This window comes from Gavialis gangeticus, unplaced genomic scaffold, assembly GCF_001723915.1.
Source record: "Gavialis gangeticus isolate Ggan-Ray unplaced genomic scaffold, GavGan_comp1, whole genome shotgun sequence".
NCBI lineage: Eukaryota > Metazoa > Chordata > Crocodylia > Gavialidae > Gavialis > Gavialis gangeticus.
The window spans coordinates 58,109,080-58,119,857 of record NW_017728994.1 but is presented as its reverse complement, the minus strand read 5'-3'; the positions used below and the strand labels follow the sequence as shown (position 1 = coordinate 58,119,857).

The following is a 10,778-nucleotide window of genomic DNA, read 5'->3' as shown; positions in this document are numbered from 1 at the left end:
CCCCCCCCCCCGTGCTTCTGTGGGACACTCCATGTGCCCCAGCATCACAGCGTTCATGAGCCCCTGCTACCCAGAGGTATGTAGAAAAAAAACATTTAAAGCTGTCTTTATGTCAGAATCTCAAAATCTTTCTGAATCAATTTGGAGGGCTCCGATTCGATTCAGAGAGATTAAAGGGTCCTCTGATTCGATTCGGATTGAGAGATTCGGCCACCAAATCAGGCCGAATCTCCGCTGAGTCAAATCAGGGACCGAAGCTTTGCACAGCTCTAGAGCTCAGGGGGTGGGAAGTTTGTCCACAAAGAACAGAAGGGTGGGGGAGGGGACATTGTATCCTGGGATGCTGCAGAATTACAACTTTGGTGGCTCATCCATGGGGAGTGGCCACATATTAATGGAACATGAGCTGGGTAATATGGATCAGAGATAAACTTTCCCTGGAGTGGTATAATTTAACTGCCTAAAGTGGGCTTAAAACTAGTTTTTGGTGCTAATGTGCCAACAGTCCAGGGATTAAGAGCTCCAGTAGCCACCTAAAATTAGTTGAACAAGGTTCTTACCCTCTACTTGTAACCTAAGAGTCTTCTCACTCTCTATAGCCAGGTGTACAAATGGTAGGGCACATGCAATCCAGGATGAAATCTATTACCAATAAGTTCCTTTGTAAATCTCTTGCTTGTAAGGTTTCCAGTCATTGGAGATGGAGGACAACACACCTCAAAGAACTATAATTACTACAGAGCAGCGATTCTCAATCAAGGTGCCACAGGACTGTGGAATATCTTGGGAGCCGGTCAAGGGTAACATGGCATGCCATTCAATGATAACACTGGTAGGTGTGCAAACATGATACACAAGATAAACCCTGAAATTTCAAACAGAAATCCATAGCTTTAGAAACATTCTAATCTGTTGTGGGCTTTCTGGAGTCCTTTGTAACAAAGTAATTTCTCTACTATTTTTCTATAGTAAAAAAAATAGTGAAAACTAAGATCTGGCATTTTTTGAGGGATACCTTGAATCACAAAAGGTTGAGAACCACTGCTATGACTATTCATGTGATTGCCCAGGCATACTCCAGCCACTGTTAAGAATCATGAGTCCCGTAAGGAACTTGCATCACAGCATGCAAGAGAATGGTATCTCCTTCACAGGAGGCTGATTTGTAGATAACCTGCTAGGGCCACTTTTGTCACATGAAGTGAACCCCAGAATGCTTCAGAGAAAGTAAATAATCAGTAGAGCTGGAATGGGGTCTGCTGCAGGCAACAGTTTACACTGCACTTCCAGCTTAAACAAACACTTCCATTTCTCCACCTATGTCAGTCTGGGCAAAGGCTTCCAACTGCAAAGTGAGATGTCTTACATTCAGCAAAATAATCTCTTTGTAGACATCATCTAGTTGGTGTCCAGATAGCAGGGTGCAAGGTTTAGGTATAAGATCTACATTATTAAGACTATTCTGTGAAACACGGATGAATAGGATAATGGGTTCTCATACAGGGAGATTCACAAAGTCCAAGTATCACAGCTCTGTGATTCATGCCACAAACATAATAATGGTACATCCTGCATCCTGTTTTATTTCCTCGGGGCTGTATAAGTCACGGAGAAAGGTGAAAGGGCATACACATCAGAGCAATACCTTAAGCAATCAGAAAGACAACGAGGAGGCACTTCAGATTGATGCAGGTCCTCCCGCAGGAATTGCTATGTTTGAGAAGTCCCAGCAGATCCATTTATGAAGATCTCTCTTAAGAGTCTCACTGAGGTTTGTGTAGCAAGGAGGGCACAAAGGTGAATACAAGATGGAGATGCTCTCTATGCCACCTTGATTTTCCTGCTCCCCTCAGGGATTCTTCCCTCTGCGTTTCATTTGTCTCATTTTGTTCCACCGTCAAGGTGCATTGGACAGTGTATTTTAGAGCGTTTCTTTAGCAAATGATCTTTTCCTTAAATGGATTACTGCACTTCCCACTAGAGTGGGGGATTACATCAGTGGCATATCTTAGAAACATCTTGAACTTTGGTACATACTTCTACAGAGCATTATACATTTGCCCTCGTATTCAAAGCAGACATGCATTCAGCGCTTCCATCCTTATTTAATTACGGACTGAGTCCCACTTACTGTTAACAAGGTACCCTATGCCCTCAGTGGACATATGCAGAGGACACTTAAAAAAGAAATAAAGGTTACCCATAAACGAGTTCTTCATGATGGACTGAATAGTCACGTGTCCTGCCCACTCACCCTCTTTGTCATAGGCCTAATAAAATGCGACTTTGTGGTGGCAGCAGAAGATGGCAATGCTCTTCCCTTTTATAGACACAGGTGGAACATTTGGGAACACTGAGGTGAGGGATAAAAGAGGGAGTGAATTTTTAAGCATCACTGCACTAACTGTTAATATTCAGAGCCCTTCTCAAAGAACTACAGTTCCAGGCAACTAACCTTCAGTTCTGGGAGATCCTGACAACCTAGACTACTCTCTTACGGCACAAAGCATTAAACTGCGTGAGTAAAAGGCATAAGAAAGAAGCATGCCTAGTGCAGTTTCAAAGCTAATTTGCTTCTTATGAAATACAGTTTGCATCTCCCAATCTTAGATTTTTCTTTAATTAACTTGCATTGCCTGATAATGAAACATCTATCATTAAATATTTTTATGGCCTGTATCTGTCCTCAAAGCGTGGATGGACCTACCGGCGAGTTTCCTGGGAGCTCTGAGGTCAAAATTTATCCAGGTAAACGACTTACATAAAGAGCTAAAGTGACAGTGAAAAGCACAATATGTTCTTTCTGCAGCTTTTCAGTAACATTAAAGACAGTAAGAGTAAGATCTGCAATAAAATTTAGCATATATTGGTTTTAACTATTTCTTGCATAACTGACCTCAGAACGTGGAACAAATTGTTTCTAGCTCTAGTATTCCAGAGCAATGCCTGTATGTCTTTTGGTGTAAAACTCCTGAATATCCTCTGGAAGCCTTCTCTCCCACAGGAAAGTAGCTTTCTTTGTTACTCTGATGTTCACAGTATCTTGAGGTACTGTATGATGATACTAAGCAATATACAGTATTGTGACTTTACCATGTCACCTGTATATACTCTATAGGTGCATGATGACACTGTGCAATAAACTATTTGCCAAAACTAGGTGTTCTTGTTTGAGCAATCATCCAAAGAGACTGCCCTTTTGGGAAAGAATCCTAGTTTCCTTTTTCAAACCCAGCTGCCTTAGTGCCATTTTTGGCACTTACACTCAGTTCACAGCCCTAATTCTACATGCAGTGACTCTCTTCTATTTTATATCCACATAGCTATTGAACATGTGAGCTCTGGCAAGGCAGGCTAGGCTGTGCTTTGGCCAGGGAGGTATGCAGCTGCTACCTATGAACATACCTGGATGAGTGTTAATTTTACAAATTGTAGCCTGGCAAAAGCCCACGACTAGCAGCTGCTATATACTGAAGGAGGAGGAGGAGGAAAAAGAGGGCCTTCCCATGTTTTAACCCAGTAGACTAGCAGTTAGGTAATTGCTCAGTAAGTAGGAGACCCAGATTCTAGGCCCTTTCGCCCAGAGGAGTTTGACCCTACATCTCTCCAACTTCACAGCACACTACTCTAACCATCAGGGCACAGGTTAGACATTATCCAGTCCCCAGTGCCAGTTGAAACAAACTCATCCCAACTTTGAGGGTCTGGCAGATGAGAAAATAACCAGCTAAGGTTAAAAGCTAAAAGATTACATTTTAAAGAAAGCATCTCTTATGACAAAGCAAGAATTTATGGGATACAGCTCTACATTGAACGCTACACACCCTTTTAAAGAGCAGGGGTTAATTTGGAGAAAATATATTTAACATACAGTTAGGGGACATTTAGCATAACCTATAATTGAAAGAATACATAAGCTAAATTAAATATTTCTGCATCACTTTCCTTTACAGTTTGAAGATAATTGTTTTAATCCAGCATCTAGAATGAAGGCTCAGTTGAGGTGATTAGGAACTTCTCAGTCAGTGAGGATACACCCAATAAGCCCAGTATCTCTAGCCTGAAATGCCTGTGGGATGTCTACACTTATGTTCCTGTTCCAGTTGTCATAGTATGGAGCTTCAGGACAGTTTGGCCCTACTCGGATTGCTTGCCCAAGACCAGATTATGATTTTAACAATTAATTTTGCAAAGGTTAGTGCTTTAACGAAGCTGTCTGGAAGGCTTTCATTCAGTAACCTCCATGAAGTGAGTAATGGGAGAAAGATGCCCACAAACAGAGACATATTAATGGTAGCTAGAAAGTTCCCTGAAGCTTCTAGCAAAACTAAGCAGCAATACATGAACCATGGTAGAAACTCAAACTTTACAGCCTGATCCTGTAAGAAACTTTCATTAATTCCTGCTGATATCACAAGAAAGTCAGAGCATTAAGCCTAGATCTAAAAAGAGAAAATGAATACTAATTCAATAAACTTTATCATGTCTACTATACAAGCTGTAGAACTGTAGCACACAACAGACATTAAGCATTTAACTAAGAAAAAAATAACGATTTTCCAGAAATCTACCAACAACATTACATATATATTGTTCTTCACAAATATTTCCCTTATAAAATAAGACTGGATTTTAAAATCTTGTTCTTTTTTGTATAAACATTTGTAAACAAAACTGTCCTGAATACAAAAGGCTGCAATTAATGAGATATAAATTACCAGGAATAATTACTTGTTAAGTGGTTAGCCATTTGGCAGCATTCCTATTTGCAGAAAGACAAAATATATATACAGCACATCTAACCCTGGAGAATATAACTGTACAGAATCATTTGTACAGTCTCAGGAGCAATGAAAATATTAATTTACAACACCCAATGAAAATCACCAGAAAACTGAATTGGTCAATATATATACACTAACCTGTATTTTGATTGGCCATGAAAAATTGCTGACGTATACATAGAATGTGATGTTTGGGTTGCTTCGAAAGTTGAATTTTTCACAAGAAAAACTATCTCGGTATTCTTTGATGTTAGCCTTAGAAACAACAGGAATTTCTTCTCCAGATATTGTTCCAGCTAAAAATGTAAACGAATATTAAATTATCATAAAAAGAACCAAAGTAGCTTACTACAGGCAACTTTAATACTGGTAGTTCCTTACTTTTGAGCAAGTGACTCAGCAACCTTTTCTATATATTATACACATTAAACAAGTAATATTTCACCTACACAGAAAATTCACACAAACTCCTACCACAATTTCTGAAGATTATGAATGAAACATAAAATAAAGGGGAGATATACTTGGATAGGAGTTTTACAGCAAATTTATGCTGGTTAACTACACAGCTAATATAGTTTCCTCTAGTAATTTACATCCCATTTCAATAAAAATTCATAAGTTACTAAAGTGTGGAAAGTGAATTTGTCTACATTTTAAAATATTGCTATCGTGTCTCAAATGTTCTTAGAAATGTGAATAATACACCAGATAAACATATATCATTTCTTGTAAACCATCAGGCTTCTCACCAATTCTGTTTGATCACAGCACTGCTGACTTGGTGAAGTAAATAGAAGATAATGGAAAATACAGAACTTGCTAGCAAAGGTATTTTAAAATAAAGCTTTGAATACCACACAAAAATACAGATAGATGCAACAAAATACAGAAGTTCTTGGGCTTATTGAAGCGCCTGGTTTTAGTCATTAAAATGTACAGTTTAACTTGTAAGCATTTTGCTTCTCCTTGGATATATTTTCAGAAAGTCAACAGAACCAATTCATAAAAACTTTCTAAATAAACCTTTTCTTCTTCCTTATTAAAGCAAAAAGAGTAATGGGGTTTAAAGTTTGGGGAAAAAGAGATAAGCAGCTCCTTTTATCAGCATACACAGAAGAATTTTATTATTTGATATCAATGTTAAGGTTAATAATTAAATTTTTAGCTTGAACACTGAAACAAAGAAATTAAAATCTCAGTCTCCCCAGTAGTTAAGGGAGTAATTTATCTTAATTAAAATCACAGAATTTCATAACACTGCCATTTTTAAAATTTAAATAGAGTACAAGCATTTCCTACCAAGTAATTTTAATTGAATAGGAGAGAAAGTTAACATGTTAATGAAGCTTTGTTCAGATTGCAAATTATTATCTGAGCTTTAAGTAATATAATTAATAATGGTATAATGCTAATAGAAAAAGAATACATTTTATAAAGTTTTATTATTCAAATCAGTAACAAAGACAATCACGTTAAAAAAAAAACCTTAAAGGATCTTGAGATCATATGGGGAGAAATATATCATAACAAAATGCTTTCTTACCTGTAGAGCCAACAGACCATGTGATATTGAGGTTAAAGTTGTTTGACGCATTAATTGATATATCCAAATTTTTGTTCGACTAGACAGAGAGAAAACGCATATTACAATTAATGTAAGTTATAACAAGCTGACTGTACCTTTGATGGACTTTTTAATTTTCCTTCCTTGATTGTTGACTGTAAATACTAGGGTGAAATTCTGAAATCAATGGCAAAGCTCTCTGTGACTTGAATGGGGGTAGGACACAACTATTAACATTAATACCGTAACTACCAAAGACTCACAGATCCCTCAGTTGCACAACAAACCTTTATTTAATTTATTTTCAAATATACAGCCACCTCAACTATGTCTAACCAGTTCTTTTAAATCACTCTCAGCCAGACAAGTTAAACTAGGACCACAGGTTCAGAGTCTTGCTGGTTCTCAAAGCGGGTGCTTCTACAACACTTTAAACAGCTCAAAACAGCAAACATCTTTAAAAAGGCAGCCTTTGTTGTAAAAGCTTTGTGCCATAACATCATAATTATCTTCTGCCGAAAATGTCTCAAGGAGGTCACAAGAACACACACCACAAAATATCATTCCATTTTATACAAATGTCTTGCAACAGGGAATGTCTCAGCAAGTCACTGAAAATTATAGTTCATTAGGGAGAAAAATAACAAACCTATTTTAGTTCGCCTGGATTGTGCCTGAAAAATGACAGCAGAAATATAACACTTGCTAGGAGTGGTTAAGAAAAGTGCAATATTAGCCATATGTAGAACGCATTTGGAGATATCTGTTTATCTTTGCACAAAGCTAAAGAAAGAAGAGAAGTGGTCTTCTACTGCAGTCAATAGGAGTCTTCCATGATTTCAACAGCTCTGATTAGCTCTAATGCTTGATCAGTACTTTGACAGAACTAAACTCATAATCAAACATCTCTGTTGTTCTGGGAATTTATACTGGGGTTGTTTAATTATATTCTCTCACCTGTTCGGGATTTGCTATGAAGTTTATGGCAGTGTGGTGGCGATCGTCCTCTTGTAATAAGCTGAAGGTAAACTGGTAGTCAATCAAAAGGCTGTCTGTAAGCAAAACAGAATTTAAACAAAATACAAGTAGAGTCCAGATGCAGATATATGTAAAATAAACACCCCCCCAACAACACCGTAAACAGATCACAACGTCAAACACCTTAAGAAAGGGAGCCTTTGCTATAAAATCTGTGCACCATAATCATCTTCTGTTGAAAATTTCTCAATTACTGCACAAGAACACACACCACAAAATACCATTCAGCTGTACACAAATCTCTTGCAACAGGAAATGTGTGACCCTAGTTTAAGTTGTATACACCTATATGTGTATGTATGTATTTATTTGGCATTTGGATGTTTATGTATTCATCACTAGTGTGTTGGAGTAGTTAACAGGTATGAAACCAAGCATAACCTAAATTAAGAAATAAAAATCAGCATAAAAATGTAAGCAGCTATTGTTATTGAATTGTATTGATACCAAGATAAAAACATCCTCATCATCATGTCTCTTGAATTAATCAGTTATTTCAAAGTGTCTTCATTAGGAGTATTTTTTGTACTAAAATTATTTCAGTATTCTGTTAACAAGCATTAAAATGTTTTAGTTGTACTGAGATACTTTAATAGCTTGTATTTTACTATGATGTACGGCTGAGTAACATAGCAGTTAGCGTTATTTATCTATATAATACTGAAAAATAAAAAACCAAAACAGTATCTACAGTACAAGAATACAGTACACAACTCTGATACCACAATGATATGACTCATAATAAAGCATCACATTGGAATTAACTATTTTTATTTTCATACTAGTGTATCTGTTGCAGAAAATCATGGGTTACAGTTCTTCAGTGAAAGCTTGGTCCCACTGAAACAAATGTGAAAATGACTACTGACTTCAGTGAAGTTATGATTTTCTCTCTCGTATTTATTTGGTCAACAGTATTCCTGACTTCTAAAATAAAGGAAGGAAGGGAGTGGAGGCTGCCTAGCAGTTCCATTTTATGCTACTTCCAGACAGCAACAACTACCATTCACCCATGTAAAGTCCTCTACTACTCCCTTCTCTAATTTTCTGCTAGCCATTGCCACCTCATCGTTATATACAACATATTCTTATAACCACAAAACTATCAACTATTAAGCAGCTTGAAGATGGAGTTGGGGTAGGCAGACCATGGGGTGCATGGAGTTGGCACTGGGAGATAAGGGTCACCCAGCACTGGCCCCACGTTTGCAGAGCTGACACTAGGAAATAAGTGTCTCCCAACACCAGCCCCATAGTCATGGAGGTGGCATTTGGAGCTCCTTGCTGGTAGGGGCAGGGGAGCCTATTCCCTGTCCAGCTCCGGGACTGCGAGAACAGGCTGGGAGCTTGTTCCCCGCCCAACTCTGCACTCACAGAGCTGGGCAGGGAACAAGCCCCTCAGCCTGTTCCTGCCCCCCAGCTCTGCACTCATGGAACTGGGTGGGGAACAAGCTCCCCAACCTGTTCCATGCCCCCAGCTCTGGGCTTACAAAGCTGAGCAAGGAACAAGCTTCCCAGCCTCCACCCACCATGCGGGGCAGGGGCTTGGAACTGTCCTGGTCAGGGGAAGGTCCTAGCCCCATGCCCTGATCGGGTGATCGAGGGATGAGGTTTGGAAAGAACTGCGGGTGTGAGACAGGTCCCAGACCTCTGCCCCCATCCACCCATGGGGCAGCTAGCAGCCCCTTCCCTTGCAGCTCTTTCCAAGTTCCCTAACCCTGATTGGGGAGCCAGGCCAGGAGCTCCCTGCTGCTGGGGTGGGGGGACATTATCTTCACTCCAGCAGCAGGCAGCCCCACGGAACCAGGAGACTGCTGTCTCCTGAGCCCAGTACTGCCTGCCAGCCCCTGGGCTAGCACCCAGAGGATGCTTAGAGCTCCTCCCGGTGGCATCAGGGGCCCAGTGCAGGCCTGCAGGAAACTTGGTGTAAAGAGCAGCAAACCTCCCCCACTGTCCCTGCATGTGTAGACTCCTTCCTGAAAGCGCTTACTCAAGAGTAATTTACACCAAAGTAAACTTAGTCCGGATCAAATGCATGTGTAAATGCACCCCCCATGTGGTACTACAGGCAGTCTGGTCCTTATATGAACCTCCACACATTACAGTCCAATATGGCAGGTTTCAGACTGGAGAAGAAAATGGTGGCAGGTGCTGGTACAGTCAAATCAGTGCAGAGGCCTCTCACTGCCACCTCTTAAGAATGAAAAAGAGGAGCTTGAGTAAAGTGCAGATTTAGGGGAATGAGAAGGCGGTATAGAAGGGAACTGGTTGGCTTTAATTAAACTAAAACAAAAGAACGTTTTCAACCAGGACCCCATTGTTATCCATATAAACAAAAACAGTTTACTTTATTTTAGCTCAAAAGTTATGATTAAGCATGTTAGATGTTCTGAAGACCACTGTGCTCCATAGGCCATAACAGACAGGCTAATATAAATTTAGACATGCCTCCAAGGCTTTCCATGATACACCAGAGATGGCGGAGATGCTTGGAATCTGGAGAACACAAATATATAGCTTAAAAACACCATAACCCCTATTAAGCATATGCTGAGAACTCTTACAGGTACAGAAACTTAGCCAAAATAAAACTCGTCTGCTCAAAATTACATAACAGGACAATAGCATAAGTTGGAAACAGATCCAGGAGTCCTGTTTCCTAACCACATGCCTGTGAGATCAGTTTTTGCCATCTTATGTGCACATAGCTTAAAAAGGTTTAAGAGATAAATTCAAGCTGTAAAAAATGAAGTTACTTGTCATTCCTCAAAATAATTTCCTGGGAATGCATATTTTCTGCATTACTTTGGATTGTTTAGTTTTCATTATTGTAGTGTAAAGCTGTCTTTTTGTCCTTTAGCTGTATGTCAGATCACTTATGTTAGTAACGTTACAGATGCTATGTTTCTCTCATTTAATCTCAAGTTTGCGAAGTTAAATGCCAAAAAGAAAGGAGCTTGCTTTCAGGGAAGAAATGTTTATTCCAATGGTAAATGATGGTAAACTAAATATAACTTTACTATCTTGAACAATTTAGAATCAACTTCACCATTTTTCCTTGGAATTGCATCAACAACATAAAAACCATATATCAAATTACCAAAGACAATAATACAAATGGTATTACAAATAATACATCTTTTATACTCAAGGTATCCTGAACTGCTTTATGAGGCTACTAATTAACAGTCACTAAATTGCTGGTAAATAAGGCTGCATAAACAAATTCAAATAATCTGAGAGAATTATCCTAGGCTTGTTCTCCTGCTAGAAAAAAATTACCTAGAGCCGTGTTTACTGACATTTGAATACTGAGGCCCTGAAGAATGGAGAGCTTGCAGTGCTGACACTGTGCAGCCAAAGGGAAGAGGGGCAGAGGAAGATGGAAA

At 39.1% G+C, this 10,778-nt stretch overlaps 1 protein-coding gene across 2 annotated transcripts in view; it reads right to left on the bottom strand.

The window, feature by feature from the left end:
- Positions 1-10,778, bottom strand: part of ATRNL1 (attractin like 1) — a 1,264,546-nt gene that overhangs the window by 665,418 nt on the left and 588,350 nt on the right. For both annotated transcript variants that reach the window (XM_019502884.1, XM_019502883.1), the window contains exons 22-24: positions 7,309-7,403; positions 6,331-6,409; positions 4,923-5,080 (exon numbers count right to left, since the gene is read on the bottom strand). In XM_019502884.1, coding sequence (XP_019358429.1) covers positions 4,923-5,080; positions 6,331-6,409; positions 7,309-7,403 — 332 coding nt within the window. The remainder of the gene's footprint in view (positions 1-4,922; positions 5,081-6,330; positions 6,410-7,308; positions 7,404-10,778) is intronic.